Genomic DNA, 22,169 nt, shown 5'->3' on the forward strand with positions numbered 1-22,169 from the left:
AAAAACTCTCTGAGGAGATGCAGTGCCCTTAATGATTAAATACACAGCAGAATTTGCTTATCTTAAATGGACAGGCCAGACTTGCAGGTCCATAGCACTGACAGCCTTTCCAGACCTTCCCTAAATAATGCCAGGAAAGAGCTAAGGACAGCTCTTCATCAGCAAAGCCCTCCCACCACTTACACTTTTCCTGGCCTTGGCTCTGCTCCAGGCCTGCCTCATTAACCACCAGCAGGTGATTTCAGCCTGTTAAGGGTCATCTTTCTGTGAGCACAGGATAATTACACAAACCACTTCCCACTTCCTGGGACTGCTTACACAACTGCTACCCATGTTGTGCACAAGGCCACTGACTCCATGAAGCAACCAGCCAGGATCTGTACAGAACCAGACAGGATCTGTACTGCAGTTTTCTGACACAAAGTGGCAACCAAGACAAAGAACACAGCATGAAACTGTCACCCCAAAAGCCTTGGCAATCCACCCCTCAGAAACAACCCACTGACAGGCTGAGGTTGGTCTGGGTGCTGGTGTGACAGCTCCAGCCGGGTTCACTGAAGTTCACAGAGCTCACAGCACAGTGGAACTCCTGACCCATCCTTTGCTCCCCTCCACCCAAGAATGAGCACCAACACCTACGATCTGTAATTCAATGTAGCCTGTCATAACTGATTGTTGCAGGCTATTTCATGAACACATTGATCAGTATGAGCAACACTGAACACCGCACTGGATGAGGATTCACAAACTCAGGCTACAGACACACAGCTTTAATGAGATTTATAGAGCAACTTTAGGCTGCCACAGCCCCAGCAGCAGCCTGCTTGTACAAGCTGCCTCTCCTGTGCTCAATCCTCACACCAAACAAACAGGAACCAACTCTCTCTGGTAACCCCATTGCTCTCTCCACTTCCATGGACATCAATCCAAGTCCCACCCCTGTCACCATTAGTCAAAGTTTCAAGATCTCTCCTTATCTGCACAGGTCACAGTGACCTCATTGGCAAACCATGAGCAGGATTTACTACAACCTTCCTGCCATAACCTCTGCCACTGTTGGCACGTGCACATTTATTGCCAAAGCCTGACTTTACTGCACCTTTTGAAGGTCCCACACAACAAAGCTTCACAAAGACAAATTAATAATCCTTTTTATCATATAACTTCACAGCCTTTTCTTTACAATTGTAAATTTTACAATTTACAACTGCCCACCTCTTCCCAAATCTTTATTTACTGTGGGAAAAATGTTGCTGCCCGGTATGCCAAGAACTACTGAGATACAAAATTCACCTCTGTGGGAACATGTTCTGTACTTCTCTACCCCAGTAGCTTTGGTGTCCCAAGGCTCCTCGTCTCTCTGCCTTTACCCCAGCCTAACTTCCATCTCCAGAGCTAAATGGTTTATTCCAGTCTGCAGGAACAACCTTCCTGAGGGCCAGACCTCCTCCTTTGCTTTTCACCCACTTTGTGCCCATTACTGCCTTACATCAGCCCTTCCACCAGCTCTGCAAGCCCCAGTGCAGAGCCTCGCTCACAGCCCCGTGCTCCTGGGGATTTGGCTCCCAAATGGCTCCTCTGCCACTCCTGCACTCTGCCAGGGACAAACCTAAGCTAAAGCACCAAATGCAAACCTTCACACTCAGAGCTGGAGTTCCAGATCCCACGGGCCACCTCCACAGTGCACATTTCCCTTGGCACACCCATCTCCTAAGTGTGGTTCCAGTATTTCTACAGATACACACAGGGGAGGGAGAACTGCCTTAGGAAGGTATTTGAGTGCATGTTGCACATCCAGGGACATGGCATGACAACACAAAGCCCTGCATGATGAGGTTGATAATTAATGCAAGTCTAAAGCAGGTAAATTTAGTGTGGTCCAGTCAGTGTGCTCAGTGCAGCTGCTCCAGCAAGCTATCCTGGGAGTCACCTCCATCCTCTCCATTATTCTCCAAGGCCCATACACACCACGGGATTGGTGGGGTGGTTTTTATTTCCAATATGGATCCAGGACTGCAGGGGCACATCACATTTTACCAGTCCTTACCCCATGCCATTCACCTGCATTACACTTCCATGGATCAGAGGTCCCAGGCATTACTTTCTTCCCTCCCCCACCCTCTTCCTTACTCACCAGAAAACCTCAAGTTTCTACACTCATTTCAGCACCAAACTCAAAACCCAGGCTATTCCTAAATCACTTTCTCTCAAACTGAGTAAATTTATCTCACTTCAAAGAAACTGGAAACACCTGAATCTATTCCTTCCACTCTACTCCCCTGGGTATTCCAATATTCCACCTCGTTTTGGCTTTTCAATACCTAGGAACAATGAACAAGCATGACCTCACAACTTAAGGCTCTCTACAAGGCACTCCTGTGAAACTCAGAGGGACAACTGTGAGATGAGCAGTGAGGGGCTGAGGACCCAGGCCCAACTCCACAAGGTTTAATGAAGTTGTTACAGCCTGACTTGGTTCCCCTAATGAACAACCCCAGGTGTTTTTTGTCTCTCCCACCTCTGACACTCGACAGTAGCCCTGCACTGTGGGGCACAGGCCATTTCAGGTTATTCCAGCTACAGCCCTGAGCCTGGCTGCCATCTGCCACCACACTGACATGTGCCACACTAGAGTCACCTGCTTCCAGAGCTGCACGTGAACGAGACTGCTGGGGCTACAGAGCTCAGAAACCAGGAGTGACGCTTCACAAATGAATAGACTGTGCAGTTCAACTTTTTTATTTTAATAAAATCAAGAATATGCACAGCACATGCAGTGCTAGCATCTAAACTAATACAATAAGCAATTCTAAACCTACAGTGACTTGAAGTTCAATTTTCACATTCAGCAAGTTTAAATCCATTCTTGCATATTGGTTTGAATCCTTGTATCTGAACTGAAAATATTGCTGGCTGATAAAACTTGCTAAAATGCACAAGTCACTGATTATGCCAATACAACAAAGATAACCACATGTTTGAGGATTGCAATGTGCCAGACATTCACTGAAAAAAAATAAAAACACACAACTAAACAAAACTCACGCAACAAACATCTGAGAATCTGGACACTTCACATCAGTGTTTAGAAGTGTTTCATAAATATCTTAAGACAAGTGTATCAAAACCTTGGCATGTTTAATTTTAAGTTGCCAATTTTTGTTTTACTATCAGAAAGTTATGGCTATACTGCCAATGCCGGGTCTGCTTAATTTGACTTAAGAGTTTAATATGACTTAAACATTAAAAGCTCACACTACCCCGAAATATATAATTTCACGCATACGGTGACATTCAACATTCAAGTGCCAGTGTTTTTGTACTGTCTTTTGGTCAAGTTTCTTTAAACTTTCAAAGAATCACTTTTAGGCTTACAAAAATAAATATTTGTCAAAAATGTTCAATAAATATTACACAAAACTAGCAGCAAAAAGTATCTAGAAATCTGTCGTGTGCAAATAGTTTTCTTCCCAGCTATCATTCCCATGGTCCCAAATAAGTTTTAGAATCTATTTCCTTCTCCTTAAACAAGCTGCGTTCAATCTCCAAGAGACAAAATAAGATTGGAAGTTAAGGACACGCACACAAGACATATATAAAATTCTCTGAATGTGCAATAAAAGAAGTATTTTGTAAAAAGTTATGGGCAAAATGTACAAGGGCCTAAACCTAGACTTGAAATAGCACCATAACAAATGACCTCAATACTGTCAAGTGCACCTACTTAATAAAAGTTTTAGAACAAGGCACAATACACTTGAAAAAATCTATTGCACTTTAGGAGATTTTTGCCATTTTCCTATGCCACTGTAGATTAGTTGTTAAATGCTCTGGCCGCAGTTAGCACAGAAATTCCAAGTGGCAGAGGCATTTTTCTGGTGGACAATACTTATCTTTGGCCAGATTTAGCATAACAGACTATAAATACAATGGAAACCTATGCAACTAAAACTGACTAAAACTGCACTTTAATAGCAGAATTGAAACCTTGTGCAGTTTATGTACATTTCCAACCTCTGTGATCTCAGGTTTGTTTGTTACTCTTCTGGAGCCATTTTACAAAGTCTACAGTAAGCCAGTTTAACATCTCCACGCAGCTTGAACAGAGTAATGTGAATCTGCATTAAAATAAAGCCTGCTGCATAATTCTTCCTGTTCATACCCTCTTGACCAAAAAACATCAACACTAGCATGCGTTATTAGACCAAAAATTCAGTCAGGCCCTTACGGAGGACCAATCACTGCCATGGTCAGCCATTCTACCATTTCAATTTCATATGGCAGGCATTTTTAAAAAGTCTAAATAGATGAATTCTCCTAAAAACTATTTCAAGTTATCAGACCTTTAAACGTTCCCTGTAATGTTCTGCCCACATTTGGCTAGCTCACATTAATGATCTGCCTAAATATTGAAAAAGGAATTGCTGTATTTACTTGCATTAACTTCAAAAACAGTGCTTTTAATGTATGCATGTATCCATACATCATCTCATCATGACTGGAATGGCTTATTAAAGGCTATCAGGTTCTAAGTACCTATCCAGGATAGAGTGAGCAAATCAGAACTTTAACTTAGTACAGTTTTGCCACATTAGAAACTAATTGCATTGATATGCTTCAAGATGTTTTATTTTTCAAATCTGCAGATACCAAAGCCCTAATGCAGGCTACCGCATAAGTTTTTCTTTGTAATATTATGGATGAATCAGTGATTCCTGTTTAAGTTGTATCACACCTGTGTGCCAAGGTTTGATTTTAGCCCAAGTTCAGTAATTTTTATTTTGTCAAAACAATTGATATCTTGAGCATTACTGAGCCAACAGGACATCAAAATAAAAGTTGTCTAAAGTTAAAGGCACAGTACATTAACAAACAAATGATCCTCAGTCACAAAATTATAAATGCAGTTTCTGGGTGGGGATGGGTGGGAGGGGAGTTAATCCTGACTACAGCAATAAGAGTCTTCAAAACCACCTTCGAGATAGGGCTACTTGTTCCTTTATTTCCATCTTGTGACCTTGAGCTCCCTTAAAAAAAATTTCAGTGGAGAATCACAGCTGGTAATGTACTGCGAGTTCTTGAAGCTACACAAGGTATAGTCTGGCTAAGTTACATGTGGTTTCCATATTAGCTTGTTTGGTGGGGTATCTGCTGCAAGCAGATCAGTTGCCCCACCAGTCCACCCCCTGGGAGTTATAGTTTCCTCCATATCCATCACTGTTGTAGAAGCCTCCATAACCACCACCTATGAAAGGCAAGAGAAAGTGACGCTTAATTAACTCTAAAGATTTGCACCTTTACAACAAGAAAACAACCCAGGTATCCGCTGTCTATTAAAGAACCCCACCCAGCAGTACTGTCAAATGCACAACATTAACACTGGAAATGCAGGTAACATCAAACCATCAATCAGGTAACCTGCACTGGCCTAGATCCAAGCACCAGATGACCTCTTATCCAGCATCACAGCCAGTTTTACCCAGCAAGCCCTGTGTGAGCAGCTGCCCAGCCCCTGGCTCACCTCCGAAGCCCCTGCTGCCGCTGCCGCCGCTGCGGCTGCTGGTGGAGCGGCTGCTGCTGGAGCTGCTGCTGCCGAAGCCGCTGCTCGTCCGGTAGTCCCTGGCCCCGAAGCCTCCGCTGAACCGACTGCTGCAGAGGGCAGGACACAAACACTGGGGTCAAACACAGGACATTAAACAGGGGGCATTCTGAGCACTGCACACACTGAGAGTGATGTGCTCTGACTCGGGGGACCAGCCACAGCAGGACAACAGCCACTGCTGAGGTGAGCACACTTTACAAACATCCCAAGGCTACCTGGAAAGATCTGATTCAGTGAAATCTCTGCCTCCAACCCTATCTCAGTGTTTAAGCAATGCATTTATGACTGTATCTCATGATGTACACAGTATTTTATAAGCATACTGCAAAATGGAAAACAAAAAACTCGCACCAAACAAAGTGTGGTTGGATCACGTTCACTATATTAAGAGAAAGTCTTTTCTCATCCTACCCCTGTAAGCCAGTAAACAATGGTTTGTATTACAGTGTTTCAGGTTTCCACAGCAAAACTATTTTACAAGTGGCCTCACACCTTTATTCTCTTTTCTCTCCTGGTTTTGTCAGGAAGCACTGCATTACCTTCTCCTAAACATCAAAGCAACTGCTTAAGGTACATCTCTGGCACAGGGAGGTATGCATTTGTGTGTTTTATAGCTGCTTTTACTTCTAAAATGGTTTCTGATAACATCATTTTATCTCAGCTGCATCTAAGCTGCTTGCTTAGAAGAGGTTTTATGTGTTAACTGCCTTATGAATAGATAGAACAAAACCAGACAGACACTATCACCTTGGCACACACCAAGCTCAGCTTCTACTGCACTTACCATCCTCTAAGTGTATTTTTAGACTGAGAACAAATAACAGAACTATCTCTTAACAGACTGAATATCCATCTCTAGCCAAAGCTGTGCCTCTTACCTCTTAGATCGCCCACGGCTGCCTCCTCCTTTGTGATGCTGCTCATAGGCCATGTTCTCCAGCCAAGATGGTACTTCTTGCTTAGCCTCCACAAGGAGATCAAGCAAGTCCTTTGTAATGTTTATGTTCCTCTCATTGAAGAATGAAGTGGCAAGACCTGAAGGAGATACTCAGTTTTGGCTACACACAATCCAACTATACATCACAGCCCTTAAAACCCATTTCCACATTCCAGTTCCTTACAGCCAAGTCTGAAAACACTGCAATTACCTAAAGAGAAAGCTGTCTAAGACCATTACTCCATCACAGCTAGTCACAAAATCATGCTTACTGAGACACACAGCAGACACCAGGCTTACATGTATCAATAGAGTCTTTTGATGGCATTAAGAACATTACACAAAGGAACTGGTAAACTTTCCACAGTGGCTACACAGCAGTGACCAGATTTTGGTCACAGAAGGCCGCTCACAGTCTTCATTTAAGTACTGATTTGAAATGTATTACTCAGCCTATATGACTGCACTTGTCAGCTTAGGTATGAAGTGCTGTCTGTGATACCCCAGGTGATACTCACCAAGGTTTCCTACACGGCCTGTACGGCCAATGCGATGGACGTACTCCTCAATGTCACTCGGCAAGTCGAAGTTTATGACATGCTTTACATTTGAGATATCCAATCCTCTTGCTGCTACCTAGGGATTAAATGATTTAATCAAATCTCAGTAAGACTCACTCCACAGGCCAAGAAACAGGCTCACATGCTCGAGTTTTACACATTTCACTTACTGCTGTGGCAACAAGAATGGGGCTCTTGCCAGAGCGGAACTGGTGCAGTGCTTCCTCTCTGTCCCTCTGGGAGCGATCTCCGTGGATACTTGTGCAGGCATAGCCTTCGTGGTACAGGAAGTCCTCGAGAGCATCTGCCCCCTTTTTAGTTTCCACAAACACCAGAGTCAAGGAATCTTTACCTAAAAAAGATTAAAACTCAGGTTAGCAGAAGAAAAGCTGCACAGACAAATACAGGCTCCATAATCTGGTAATAGTCAGCTTCAACTCTCTGCCTGTTTATTCTAAACTAACATCACTGGGGACCTCCCTCCTTTTTTTATTAACAGACATGCTTACATCAGCTTGATACTGGCATTTAACTAGTGCAATACACTCACTGCATGACAACAAAATACCCTTTCATTCACCTAATCAACAAATTCTTATTGCTTGCGTCATTAGATTTGCCTATTCTATATTTTGCCTTATTTGCTTATCTGCAGCTGTTCTTTACCTGTGGCATTTAGCAGGTCAAGCAGGAACGATCGTTTGTCTGGCTCTTCCACCCATACTACTTTCTGTGTGATGTTCTCAGATGTAGAACCTACTCTGCCAACAGCCAGAAAGATGTATTCATCAAGGAAGTCACGAGCAAGCATCTAGAAAGCAGGAGAGAAAAAAAAAAATCTAAATCAAACCATTCTTTTTCCCCCCTTCTAAAGGCAAAATTTCTTTGGCCTTATGAGCTTTTCAAGTATTTAAAGTCTAGTTAAATACCTGGATTTCCTTGGGGAAAGTAGCACTGAACATCATGGTGTGACGAACCCCCTTTGGTGGCATAGTATCTTGTTCAACAATTCGACGAATTTGAGGTTCAAACCCCATGTCAAGCATTCTGTCAGCTTCATCAAGGACTAGGTACCTAAACAGCAGTAAAAAAAAAAATCTTCAGAACATTTTCCTGTAAGCTGTGCTCTGGTGTCTGCACTGGGTTACAAATTCTCAACCAGATGTTTACATAGTCCAAAAGCTACAATCTGAGGTTGTTAACTGTATCTTGCTTTAAGTCATTTGTACATGGACAAGCAACACTTACTTGCAGAAATCCAGTCCAATCTTTCCTCTCTCCATCATATCAACCAGTCGTCCTGGAGTTGCTACAAGCAAGTGACACCCACGTTCTAAGTCACGGATCTGCTGGCCAATGTCTGCACCACCATATACAACGCAGGGGCGAACTCTGGAGCGGTATGCAAACTGTAAAGCAAAGAAGTTAGCACCAAGAAAAATTCTACTTGAGCTATGTTATAGTAATAAACTGTTAGATCTACCTTTCTGGCTTCCTCATAGATCTGCACAGCCAATTCTCTAGTGGGAGCCAAGACCAGTGAGATTGGATATTGCTTACGGCGCCCGTACCTCCCATTCTCCTGCAGAAAAAAAAACAACCTTAGCATGAGTATCCAAAACACAAAGGGAAAGAAAAAAGCTACTATAGGCAATATTTAAGAAAGGTCACCAAGTTTAAGAAAGACAAAGCATGTCTGAGAGCCAATCTGAGCACTGCCCCTGAAGGCTCTATCACAGTGCCCAAGGTTCAGCTGTGGGTAACTATGGCAAGAGCTGCACAACCCTGGTCTCCACAACAACTTCAGCAGCAGAGAAGTAACAGCCACAGAACCAGTTACTTCCTATTCTGAAATTACTGTGACATAGATGCGTGACCAAATAGCTTTTGGTAGCAAGGGAAGTGTATTTTAAATTTCAGCAGTAACAAAACCATTCATTAAAAAAAAAATGGACAGTTATGCATCCAACTCCTCAAGTAAGAAAAAAAATAGTCCACAGCCTGGATTTTTTAAGGGAAACACCTGAAGTTTTCTAGAAGTTGAGATGCTCGGCTGTCATATCAAAATGATGACAACACTTCAGACCAATTATTATATTCAGTAGCACACATCAGCTCATGTGGTGAGGAAAAAAAACCCCAAACCCATGACATTGGTCATTGCTTTCCCAGGAGTGGTATTTGAATACTTGCCTTCATTGCTCTCAAGGCATCACCAGGACCATCTGCATATATCTGGCTCAGTATTGGTAGAAGAAATGCAGCTGTTTTCCCAGACCCTAGTACAATACAAGCCAGTATTAATTAAGAGTTACTATCAACTACAGCACTAACCCTGCATCAGCAGCACATTCCCAGTAACACCTGCACTGGACTATGGCTGCTACTTGTGGCACTGGAGCACCCTCAGCAGCCCAAAACCCTGAAGCAAATGTGGTTTAAGACACGAGCATGTCTCAGGACTAACACAGTAAATCTAGTCAAGTCACATCTAAAGCAGATGCAAGACTAAAACTAAAATTAGTTTCCAACACACAACTATTTCTACACTGCACAGGAGGTTCTAGCTCTTACCTGCAGTAATACAAGACCCCACTTCTACTGTGACTAAGCAGCAGAGTCACTGACTTACCTGTCTGAGCACAGGCCATTAAATCTCTCTTTTCTTTAATAATAGGTATTGCGTGTTTCTGGACTGGAGTAGGACGGGTGTAGCGTGTGAGTTCAATGTTTCCCATGATGATTTCTCCCATATCAACATCACTGAACTGTAAGATATTTAAAAGGAGTAAGATCAGAATCCTTCTCTTCAACCACCATGTAACACAACATTCAGTTTAACAAGTAATTTACAAAGTACCTCTTGTTTCAGCCCTTCATATAGAAATTGCCTATAAAGTTACAGAGTCACATAGATACTTAGTCCAGTTTTCTAAGCAATTCTTAAAAAGCCAGCCAAGCCTGAAGTGCAGACTGCACTAGCACACACACTGTGCTTAGCCTAACACTGCCCATGCCTTAGCAGCTGCTCCCAAATCAGCACCTCCACTTCTTTACAGGTTCACTGTTTGAGGACAAGTTATAGTTTAAAAGTAAGCTATGAGTGCTAACTGAAAAAGCTTACACAATTTCTTCCCTTAGTTCATCATATGCAACCCTCTTCTGCAAAACAGCTTAGCTGTAGGAAGGGAAGACAATGTTTCCTTTCCTCCCCCAAACTCCAGATATCAACACATCAAAGCTACCCATGCAAAACAGTCACTACTAAATACATCAAACAGACTGTTAAAAAAATACTTACACTTTCAATATGTGGAGGACAGTTGCTGCCTGTTGCTTCAACAGGAATATCATCATATTTCTCAAAGTTAATGCCAGTATTGCTTCCTGAAAAGAGTTCCCTAAAAACAGAAGGGGAAAGTATTTTTACTTGTTGGAATTACCAAAGTACCCTCCCCCATCAGTCAGTATTCCATGACTTACTGTTCTAGGCGTTCACTCGGGGGGAGAGGCTTAGACCAGTCATCCTCATCGGATTTGTCACACCAGCGGCTGTTCCCGCCGCCACGGTCAAATCTGCCGAAGCCACTCCGGTCATAGTCCCCGCCTCTGCCTCGCTCCTCGTATCTAAACACAGCACGAGAATCAGACCCCCCTTCCCAGCAACAGGGGGCACTGACATGCACAATCAAAGCCATAACAATGCAGCACTGTGTATTACAACTCTGTGTATTACACACACAGCTGTGGAACAATTCAGAATCAGTAGGTTACCTACACTTGCTTCTTGACCTAAGCACAGAAATTAGTCCTGGCCATCAGACCAGATCACATTTTCCTGGGTCAGACAGGAGTTTGTCATGATTTCAGAGCTCAGTTTAGCTTAACACAGTGAACTTTCTATCACCAGTTTTATTTGATTAAGCATAACCAATGTAAACAACCATTTGCCAGTGGAGCTGCAATCTAAGTTGCTCAGCCTTTGCCATTTCTTTGTGGGGAGCTCTGTTTAAACCTCCTAAGCAGCACTATTTTGTATTCCCCCCACCCTTTCCTCTGCCTCATTCTACACAGCTTTCCCATGTCCAGACAAAACCCTCCAGGGCTGCAATTTCTTCCTTTATTCCCCCACCGCACATGTGACCAAATACCTCCATTATTGTCATATAGTTATTGCATAAAGAGGGAGCTCACCTGTATTACTGACTTGGAAAGAAGGTGGAAGAAGTCCTTACCTCAACTGTTTAGTTTTTGGCCTGGTAAATCATGTTTGAGAAAAGTCTGGATACAGGACTAGGTCAGCTTTACTAAGTAGTCGGTAAAGGTCACTCTCACCACACTTGTGCATACAACGCATGATGTGTGTAAGACTGCTCAAGTAAGGCAGAGAACCTGCAAGAGTCTCACCCAGTTTTATTAACTACACTTTTTAAACAAGAAAAAAATATTGAAATAAAAAAAATCCATAGTGATGTATTGTGTGTGCTCCCAGCAGCTCTTCACGGTTCTCCTGGAAGCAGCCACCCACCTAGCACTTCTTTGGTGAATGCTGAAGTCAGCCAGGCACTACAGCTGCAGTGAGTGGCTGGTGGCAGAGCACAGGGCACATTCTTCAACATGCAAACTGCCCATCCTTGAAGTCACGTAGCTTTCAAGGCAAGGTTCTCTCCCTCTCTCCTCCCCTCCCAGGCTCCTCCTACCTCATGCTGTCACACCTGGAACCCTAATTTTAACATCAAGATGACAAGTGCAGTGCTAGAGCTGAGGCAGACTCTGTGCACACCCAGAGCAAGAGGTACTCGCCTCCCTCCTCTGGAGCCGGTGCCGCGGTCGAAGAAGCTGGACTTGGAGTCGCGGTCGGAGCGCGCGCCGAAGCTGCTGTAGGCATCCTTGTCTCGCCTGGAGCTCCAGCCGCCGCTGTCGAAACCTGGCACACACAGGCACGTCAGGCAAACACTGCACAGCACAGGCTTTCACAAGAAAAAACACCTCTGTCCAGGAAGCCTTCACTGAAAGATCTATAGCACTGAATCCCTTCATGAACAGAAGATGCGTGAATTTTAAGACTTGCTCAACCAGGAACTGAGCATTTCTCATCACCCATCCAAACTGAAATTTCTCCCTGTGTGTACAAGCAAGTTGGGTTTTTTAAAAAACCTGCACTTGCCTTACAAGTATTTCAGTTGCCTGCCCCAGAAAGATGGGTAGCAGAAGACACTTTAAGATGCTAGGTCTTGCCAAGCCTCATCTACGTCATCTCTCCAACACAAATCCTTGACTACACATTTGTGGAGGTTAACAAGGCCTCTCAGATCAATAAATGATATCAGAAATCCAAACAGAGATTAGAATGTTTTATCATAGTGCAAGTACACAAAGCAATGTGATGTGCACAGACTATAACAGCACCATACTCAGAGAAGGTATTTGGAGATCTTCACAACAAATTAACCACACTGTATTTTTCCACACCACTTTTACCTTTGCCTACAGTAGGTGCCTACTTATGTATGTTAACTCAAAAGAATACAAAGCACCTCACCTTGCAAATACCAGAGTAAAAAACCCTCACTTTTATTTTGCTACCAGGGCCTGTGAGGTAGCAGAAATGTGAAGCTTTAAACACTGCTCTGGTACTGGACTAAGAAATTATAAATTCTCTTTCAGAGGTCCAACCTCTTCAAATCTGTGTAACATATTTAATCTCAGCTATGGGATTCCAGCAGAGAATAAGTTAAATAACAGAACAGATACACAAATAATGTCACTCTTGTGAGCATGCTTTGCCAGCTCCACAGCACAAAACCAGTCCAGACCTATTCATGAGACAATAACAGCAACCACAGAACAAATTCATTCCAAAGAAAGGGGCTGTTCTAGGCCCAGTCTCTCTGAAAAGGTTTTGCTACCACAATTACCCTACTTTTTTTTAATGCTCTCTATAGAGTGCAATTCACCTTGCCTCTGGTTTTTAATTAAGAATTCTAGTACCCAGAATCCAGAAATGTACTGGTCACAAGGGAACTTGAAAAACTACTGTGATAACTGTAACTCTTTTGTCTGGATAAATGAAACAGACAGCAAAAATAATCCATCCATGAAGTTTCAGCACACACGATCATGGAATGCACTTCAAGACCTCCAAAGTGCTTCAAGAAGCAGTATTAGTCCTCAAAGACATTCATTTCAATAAGGTTATTTTGGCTTGTTTAAAAAATAGCTAAATACAAATTTTATTATAAGTAACTTTCAGGCCACTACAACTATTTGGATATGTCATCCTGCCAAGGGATCTAACAGAACTGCCATGGGTACTGACAGAGCCATCTTCAGGGATACAGATGTAGTTTCTTAACGGTGAAAAAACTCAACTGACACTATTTCACATTTTCTGCCAAGCCTGAGAAGCTCAAAGTGACAAAATTTTACATTCCAAATAGCCTACAAAGAAGCCTCATTCACCTAGCTCATTACAGCACGTGAATAACTCATTTCTGAAGGTGGTGCTTTGCCATAACTTTAAGGTAGCACAGCAACTTCGACACCAAAGACAGGTGTGCACATCCTGCTTCATCAATTCCAGGCCCTTCAGTCTGGCATTTCTACTCTGACTTTATCTGTGGATAAGCACAGAGCACAGGATCAGGCCATACAAGTCAATTCTAAGTAAATGACAGGCATAATAGTCAGAATTTCAAACATCAAATTGTAAATTAAAACTGGAAGTAAATGCCCTGAGAAAACACATAATAGACCCGAGATCAACTTCTCTGAAGTGAAGAGAATGACCACAATGCTGTGCAAAGACTACCAGGAAATTCCTTAAAATGCCAATGCTTTTGGTTTTTTTAAGTAAAAACCTGTAGAGATGCCATCCAGCACATCTTCCTCACAGCAGGGATAAGAACTCACTAAGTTAATCAACTTCCAGAGCAGCTCTGTACTCCTTGCACCTCTGAACAGCATTACAGATGCCAATGCATCTCCCTCAACCAGCATTTCCATTCACATTTATTTTGTAACACTAATCACTGCCAGCTCACTTGAAGACCTGCCACATAAAGTAGCAATAATCTTTTTTTTTTAAAGATGGGAGAAACAGAATGATAGATTCCTTTAGGGAGGATAAGACCTTTAGGGTGAATTCTTAACATTTAGTTTTTGACCTACTACAGATCAGATTACAGTTTAAATATCCAGAAGCTGCTTCCAGGAAGTTAAAGAAGAAACTTACATGACAACAAACTTTAGTATCAGCAACTGAGCTCATGGAAGCGAGACACTTCAGGCCAGACAGCCCTGCATACTGAGCTGCCACAGAAACAGAACTGCCATTAAGTAACCTAAGAACATTATTTTTATGCAGGCTGTTATTTCCTGCAGTTCTGTACTGCCCTACTCCCCACTTACAAAGCCAACAGATTTGTATCAGTGGGACAGATCTGCAGCTAAATGGAAGATTTTCTTCCAATCAGGTTACCACAGTTCTAAGGTTGCTTCAAGAGTTTGTTGTGTGGTTAAACACTACCATGGCAAGGCTGCTGCCTCATGTCTAAGCTTTGAAAAATCTGTCCTTAAAAATTCCAAGGAGCAGCCAAAATTGAGAAGTTCCAATGCAGCTGAAGAAATCACTGAGTTATGTAAACAGAAGAAACATCACATTAATGGAAGTACAACTGCAGAAGAGACTTCAAATCATTTAACAGGATAGCTCAGCTTTACAAGCCCAAACTCCAGATGCTTCCAACAGGGCACTGAACTGGAACTTGTCTATTCAGCAATTATGAACCCTGTCACAGGAAGATGCCAGTGGTACAGCACTCAGTCAGGTTTAAAGGCAATTTTTGAACATTAGGTTTACCGAGGGAAGTTGGCAGGCAAAGCTCTATTAGCTGGACAAGCCACAGGTCAGATTATGGTCTCATGACCTATTTACCTTTTTGCAAGGTGAAGTCTCTAGAAAAGCTTTATGTAATCACACCCACACTGCCATGTCTGAACTCTGGTCTTGCACAAGAAAGTACAATGCCAGTCCTACCCAAACCAGGTCATGGTAGAACTCAAGGTTACTGCATCTTTTACCCACAAAATGTACGTACTAAACATCATACAAGGAATCTATGGACAGCAAACGTTCACAAGCACCTTAAAGCTGCTCCCTGCACTTAAGAAACCTGCACAATCCTCAGATTTGGCAAGTCAGTTTCTCGCAAAACTATCCATATTTGAGGTCAGTGTGACTGGGAACAAGAGCACTGAACTGGCTGCCAACCAGTCCTTTTCCCAGAACATTCAGCTCTGGTAACACACTGTTGATCACTTGGTGCTTCAGGCTATACCTCTTTCACATAAAAACACCCCAAACGAAAGCAAAGAAAAAACCCAAACAACCAACCCCAGAAAAAAAAAAAACACAAAAAACCACCAAAAAAAAAACACCCCACAAACAACAGAAAGAAAAAAAAACACAACCCCCCCAGAAAAAAAAAAAACCCACAACAAAACAACCACCAAAAAACAAACACTCACCAAAAAAACCCAAAACCCAGAAAACCCACTAGTAGAACCAGACTGGTCTATTTTCAAATGGTCTAAGGCTAGAATGGAGCATTTTTCCTCTAGTCAAAGTTAAAGTGATACAGCTCCAAAAGCACTGTGAGACACATTATCATATAATGACTGCCCTCCCACCCACTCATAATGGAAGCCCTCCTCCTGCAGGATTGGAAAGAATCTGTGAAAGTTTACAGCTTTAGAAACAGATGAGATCCAAGTCCTCCCATGCCACAAAACCTCGATTCTTTACGTTGTAGCACTGCAGGAAGTGTTTTAGCTGCTGCATTCTGGTGCATTTCAATGGGTGTTAGAGGAAATGTTCCTCTCATATGCACCCAAGCCACCAGACACGACTACAGGTGCTGCAGCACCTGCTCCCTTGGGCTCTTACACAGAAAGGTCATGATTTACTTCACTCAAGTGTTCCAAGAAACGTTTCTTCTGTGTTCTGTTCTGTTTAGAGACTCAAACATAAAATGGAAGGGCCGTTTCTCAGCATAAACACCGATGTAAACATGTGACCAAAACAGGTCATGTACTTCTTGTCTGCATTTCCTTCTGCAAGCACTCCCAGGGGCCTCCATAAAAACTGCAGGAAGCTGAACAAGGACAACACCTCTTTGTGTAAAGATATGCACTTACAATGTGAAATTGTGCTGTTTGTTCCTAATAAACAACTGATTGTAAATTCCACAACACAGTCACTAGCAGAAAAACTAGTACCCACAAAATCCATTCAGACCAACACTCAAGATTACACAGCAAGTTAAGATGGGAGACTACCCTGCTTCAGTCACAGCTAATTGTTACACAGACCCAGAAGGTATTTTATCAGTCAGATACTGAACCTGAGCTTAGGATTTAAGTTGGTGAAGGACCTAGAAGAGCTCACTAAAAGCAGATCAAGTTGCCATGTTTTGCACAGGACAGTCAAGCAGTGTGTGTAACTGCCTTCAGCAGCACTGTCAGAACCTGTGCAGCCTGCTCCTGGGGATGCAGGAGCCGTTCAGTGTTGCCAGTGTTTGTGATACATACCCTGTTTTGAAGCCTCCCTGTTCCGCAAGTGAGGAGGAATGTATCGGCCTTCTGGAGGACAAAAGAGAGACAGTGTTACAGGCCCGTGGGGTCAGCACAGCCTCAAATGCTCATCTTGTCAACAACAGCTTCTGCTCAGTAAAAACATCTGCCTTTAAGGCCTCTTGCAGCATTTTTAACAGGAATCCTTTAAGACAGCACTTGGTAGCATGCTCTCAGTTGAAGTTTAAAGTTCCTGCATACCCATTTAGGCAGCTGGTTTAAGGCACAGATGTCTTGTGTTCCTCTGACCAAATCCCACACCCATTTATGGGTGTTACAGTGTCTAGGACAAAACCTGCCTTCCTAGAACCCCTAAAGGCTTAAGCTGGTGCCAGATACTTGAGCAGCTCAAGGTATTTACTGTGACATTCAAGTACTGGCACTCACACTACTACTACCAGTATTTTTCCTTCCCTTTAAATTCACCCATCCCCTCCATTCAGCTCAGATCAAACCAGAAGCCACAACGAACTGCCTCTGAATAGCATTCCTCATTTACAATCCAGAAACATCTGTCTGCTAAAGCAACACAAATGAGAAAATACCAGCCACAAACTGAATGTGAATTCCTGGAAGATTCTCCCCTCCTAACATACTTAAGCCTTGTATATCAGTATCACTTTCTATCCAGTGAATTGAGATCAGCAGAGCTGACATTCCTGCTCCACACCCGGTATTTTAAGAAGACAAATCACCACATTACTACAGTCAGTGGCCTCAGATGAGAGGCAACTGAAAATCTGGGACAGGACTGGAACACTGAGTTCTCTCAAGCTAATTAAGTGCCTCAGAAATGTGCACACACACTGTACCACTACAAAATTAAGTGGTTCTATCTAAAACACAGTGTTTTCAAAGCAAGCTTAACTGGCAACCTCCTATTTCCTCATCAGCCTCTGTAAACTTTGGCTTTAGGAACGCTTTTCACAGCTGCAAGCCCCCACTTTCTAAAAGTGTGTTTGTAAGCTTGACAATTTGCATGTACTTACTGCTTGTAGAACTTCCTTCACTCTGAGAGTCTGAGGAATTCAAGTCTAGACCAGAAAACTAGAAGAAATAAGACACGTATCAACATGTTGTACCATGAATTTATGCTAAGATACAAAAGAACCTTTTCATTTATCAGAACAAGCTACTGCAAAAATTTTTTTATATCGTGCCAAATTAGGTCTCCTATTATTACTCAGGCTGTACCATCTTGAATGGTTTTGTTCCCACCAATAAACATACACCCACACGGGCAGCAAGGCCAGCAGAGTCTCTCACACCCACCAAATCACTACCAGAGACTTCTGCTTCACACTACCTGCGGGCTAAAGAGCCATTTTAAATAGACTGAATTTCAGCCTATTTCAGTCAAATGTATTCCGATTTGGGTCAGTGACAATTTTTGCTACAGAACCTTAGCAGAAGTAATGCCAATTTAATCGGGCACTTTACTTGTAGAGACTCAAGGTATTTTCAGCTGCATTAACACTAAGACATTAGAGTCTTCACGCTTGAGGCAACTACTGCTCCCAAAACATTAGGTGATGTCTGCCGACACCTTCGGCAAACACAATTTTTTGGGTTGTTTTTCCAAAAAAAACCAGTAGCCATTATAGCCTTCAGTCTCACAGTAAAGCTTCCCAAAAGATGTTTAGTTCACGCAGCGCTGGTGTGCCGCTCAGAGGCGTTAAGTTAAACACAATACGGACTCATTGCAGCAGAAAGCAGCGGGAAACCGATGAAGTTAAAGAACTAAATTATTACAGTTGTTTGCCTGCATGGTAGAGATTATAAACACCTATCTAAAAAATAAGGCATGTTTAAATGTATTTTCCAACATGAGCTGAATTAGTCCAAAGCAAAGACTCCAATGCACTGTGCTTTCCGGCGCTCAGCTGCATGAGCATTTAGTTCTTTAAGAATTCTGCCGCGGCTGCCATCGTAACATCCTCTTTAAAGCGACCACTTAAAATCTTTCTAGTTGATCGAATCATCAACTCAGCGCTCAAGAACGCTTCTTATTTTTAACAGCACTTTAAAGGCTCTCCACTAGGTCAAGACCGCTCTCCACAATCAGCAAGAAGCGATGGATGAATTCCCTCGCAGCGGATGCCGGCGGTGGGGGCAACACCTCCCCGGCGCTGCCCGGGCCCGGTGGCGCAGCCCCGGCGCCATCTCAGTGCGGCACTGCGGGCCGGATTCCCGGCGCAGCGGGAGCGGCTGATCCGGCTGCCGGCGCCCGTCACGTGTGGCGCGGGGGGAGAGCGGGGGAGAAGGGAGAGGAAAGGGGAGGGCGGCATCGTCTCCGTGACCTACTTCGCGGGACAGGCCGAGGGCGAGCGCTGCCCCTCTTCCTGCCCCTGCCGCCGTGCCCGAGGGTTAGATAACCATAGATAAACCATCGATCCCCCCCAGCGCGGGGAAGGAGCGAGGGGATGCAGGAATGGAAACAAAATAATAAAAAAAATGGTGCGGAACAACACGACTCCAGGCCCAACTGCGTCACCGGGGCCCGGCAGCACCGGAGCTCGAACAAAGGCGGCCGCCAGCGCCGCCTCCCCGGGGAAGGGGCGTCACACAAAGCGCGGTGTCGTGTGTGTCCCCCCTTCCCCCGCCCCGCACAATGGCGGCCATTGACCGCCCCTTCCTCCTCCTCCTCCCCCCGCGCAGTAGTTCCCGCTGCGGCCGCCAGGGGCCGCTGCCGCTCCCGGCGCTCCCACACAAAGCGGGTCCGAGCGCGGCGCGGGGGCCACGGGGCCCAAGCGGGACCGGGGCCGGGCCGGGCGGCACCGGCGGCTCCGCACCCCCGCAACACCGCCCCGGCCACGGGGACAACGCACCCCCGCGGGGGGGGGCCCGGCGCGGCGCGGGGCCGCCGCACAGCGTTAACTGCGCAACGACCGAGTGCGCCACAACAGGCCGCGCAGGGGGGGAGGTGGGGGTTACCGCGGGGGGAATTGCGACACCGCCGCCGGGGAGCGAGGAGCGGAGCCCCGCGCGAGGATTCCCGACCGTCCCCGCCGTCCTCTCTGCCCCAAGAGCTCCGACGCGCGCCTCCTCCGGGTAACGGAGCGGCCTTTCCGCTTCTCCTCCCTCACCTGCTGGTCTAGACCGAGGGCATTTTCCACCGCCACATGACTCATAACGAGAGATCGGTCTCGGGCTCGTCCCGCTCCGCCTCGAGAAATGGGGATCCGCTGGGCCGGGAGGTCGCTGCCGTGGGTGTCACTGGTTCCGCCACGAATCGCTGCCCTGACTGAGCCCCCCCCGCCGCGGGCCCGGCCTTTATATAGGCCCCGCCCCCCGCGCGCCCGGCCGCGCGCGCTGACCTCAGCGCGCACGGCGACCGCCCCCCCCCCCGCTGCCCTCCCTTCCCGGCGCTATCGCGAGAACTCCGCGCTGCCCAGCGCCTGGTGAGGGACGCTCTCCCGGAGCTGTCGCGAGACTTCGGGGCGCCGGGCCCGCGCCGAGTTCCTGGCGGTACCGCGAGGTTTCCCCTCCCCCCGCTCCCGCCCGGCTCTGCTCGGGAGGAGAGCGGCGGCAAATTCTCGCGACATCACGACACTCCTCCCCCCCAACCAACACACAGTCTGCGCCGCGCTGTCCTTTTGTTCGCCGCTCTCGCGAGAGCGCACCGCGCGCGCGCAGCCCAGGCGCCTCTAGAGGGAGGCGGGCCCTGGGTCACGTGGGCGGGCGCTGCCGCCATCTTGTCGCTCCCCCCTCGGCGGGCAGTGGCGCAGCGCGTAATGGCGGCGCGGTGGGGAGGAGGGGCGGTCTGGCCCGGAACACACCGGCCTCTATCCTCTCCCGCCTGCCCCCAGAGCAGGCCTGGACACGCCAACTGGCGGCTCCGCAGGGCTCAGACCATCCCCCTGTGCTTACTGCCCTGTGAGCTGCTCACCCCAGCACACTGTTGATGGGTTCCAGTCCTCCCTGCACATCTTCATCAGCTCTTTCTCCAAGCCCCTCAGCCATCAAACACACTGACGTGCCAAAGGACTGCCCTTGTTTTCCCTGTAGTGTCAGTTTCGCCAGCTATGTCTGCATCCACAAATAGCCCCACTTGGATTCATCAGGAGTTTCAGACTAAGCATCAAATAGTTAACATTGAACTGTTACTAGGAAAAAATACACAAATAACCCCATTCCCTTCTCTCCCAGCCTGCTGACACAGAATAGTAAAGCTGCCTCCTTGAATTTGGGTCAGTAAAAGCAGTGATGAACGTGCTTAGGGATCAGGACACGGCCGGGCTGTGAGGGCACAGGGAAAAGCACTCGGGGTTGGACTGCCCTTGATCCTCACACTGCAATTATTCCTCCATTTCCCTTCTCCTCCTCAGGCTCCTGCCTCTTCCCAGAAGAAAACCACAGGGAAGATCCATTCTCCAGAACGATGATTCATCATGGGATTTAAAAACAAGACAGAACTTTTCCACAGTACTCACACATTAAACAGCTCATCTCTGCCTAGGTTTTTCCTGCCCTTAAAATTGGAGCTCGAGAGCCAAAGTCTTCCTGATGCAGAAATTAAACCCTATGAGACAGGGTTTAAACAACATTTAAGATTTAAACATCCATAAACAAGTCCTTGAATGAACAACACATGCTCCTCATGAACAAACCACTCAATTCTGTGATGCTCTGGTCTTAAACAAAACATTTACCAGTTTTCTGCTTTCACCTTCCATTACAATTCTCCAGCCAGCTACAACTCCAGAGTTAAAGATTTATGCTTGTGTTTCATCCCCAGGTGCACCTATTTATATACTCTAAAAGCTCACAGGTTTCTTCATTCAGGCTTCCTGACAATTAAAAGGAAAAGGTTTCTGTATTGTTAAGAAGCTATTACTGCATGTAGACCCAAATTTTGTTTCTTTTGAAAGCAGGTTTTAAGTAATACTTTTTATTCCTTTTCTTCTTACAACTTTGCAGACAATTCTAAACAATTCTGTAGTTCCCTTTACATCCCTGCAAGGTCTGCAGTGTAGGCAGTGTAGACAAACAAGGGCATTCTTTGTGATAACTCATATGCCCTAGAAAATGACATTAATTAAATCCTTTGCAGTTTTAGAAGTATCACAGCAATTTAAACCCTGATCCTGCAGTCAGGGAAGTCAGTTCCTGGGGAAGTCAGTGTTCCCTCTGAGTTTCCATCTGCACTAGGCAGGACTATTCTCAGTTTCACTTTTAATTCTCCCACAGCTGACTCAGACACAATTCCCTGGAGGAAGCTGAGCAGCTCATGAGCACTTGAGTCAACACCAGAGTCCTCACAAGCTCTGCTCATGTTAAACTCAGCAAGATTTTGCCAATAGGCTCAACCAAAACTCCTCAAAAGCTGACACTGCCGGTGCTTGGACACTGAGTTCTTAAATCCCAGCAAGTTCCCAAATCTGGTATTCCTTCACCTGCAGAGCCCCATCTGGCAGGGGTTCTGAAAGGCTCCACT

General features: G+C 45.2%; 1 protein-coding gene across 2 annotated transcripts; it reads right to left on the reverse strand.

Moving 5' to 3' along the window:
• Window positions 1-2,723: 2,723 nt before the first annotated feature.
• Window positions 2,724-21,455, reverse strand: DDX3X (DEAD-box helicase 3 X-linked). Of its 2 annotated transcripts, none has more exons than XM_064706500.1 (17): window positions 21,385-21,455; window positions 17,722-17,779; window positions 16,691-16,741; window positions 11,903-12,026; window positions 10,583-10,726; window positions 10,401-10,500; window positions 9,732-9,867; window positions 9,293-9,378; window positions 8,583-8,681; window positions 8,348-8,508; window positions 8,029-8,173; window positions 7,766-7,910; window positions 7,270-7,451; window positions 7,058-7,175; window positions 6,481-6,637; window positions 5,522-5,649; window positions 2,724-5,245 (listed from the first exon to the last, which is right to left on the reverse strand). In XM_064706500.1, exons 1-17 carry the CDS (start codon window positions 21,406-21,408, stop codon window positions 5,163-5,165), a joined length of 1,941 nt encoding a protein of 646 aa, XP_064562570.1. In that variant the 5' UTR covers window positions 21,409-21,455; the 3' UTR covers window positions 2,724-5,162. The 2 variants fall into 2 exon arrangements, with proteins under 2 accessions (XP_064562570.1, XP_064562562.1); XM_064706492.1 differs by lacking the exon at window positions 21,385-21,455 and adding an exon at window positions 19,819-19,988.
• Between the last annotated feature and the right edge of the window lie 714 nt (window positions 21,456-22,169).

This window comes from Zonotrichia leucophrys, chromosome 1 (genome assembly GCF_028769735.1).
Source record: "Zonotrichia leucophrys gambelii isolate GWCS_2022_RI chromosome 1, RI_Zleu_2.0, whole genome shotgun sequence".
Classification (NCBI taxonomy): domain Eukaryota; kingdom Metazoa; phylum Chordata; class Aves; order Passeriformes; family Passerellidae; genus Zonotrichia; species Zonotrichia leucophrys.

Coding starts and splice junctions, on each gene's coding strand:
- DDX3X (XM_064706492.1), bottom strand. CDS start 19,863: ATGAGTCATGTGGCGGTGGAAAATGCCCTCGGTCTAGACCAGCAG. Junction 10,727..11,902: donor ACCGGCTCCAGAGGAGGGAG/GCGAGTACCTCT, acceptor TGCTGTGTTTAG/ATACGAGGAGCGAGGCAGAG. Junction 7,452..7,765: donor TGACCTGCTAAATGCCACAG/GTAAAGAACAGC, acceptor AATCTTTTTTAG/GTAAAGATTCCTTGACTCTG.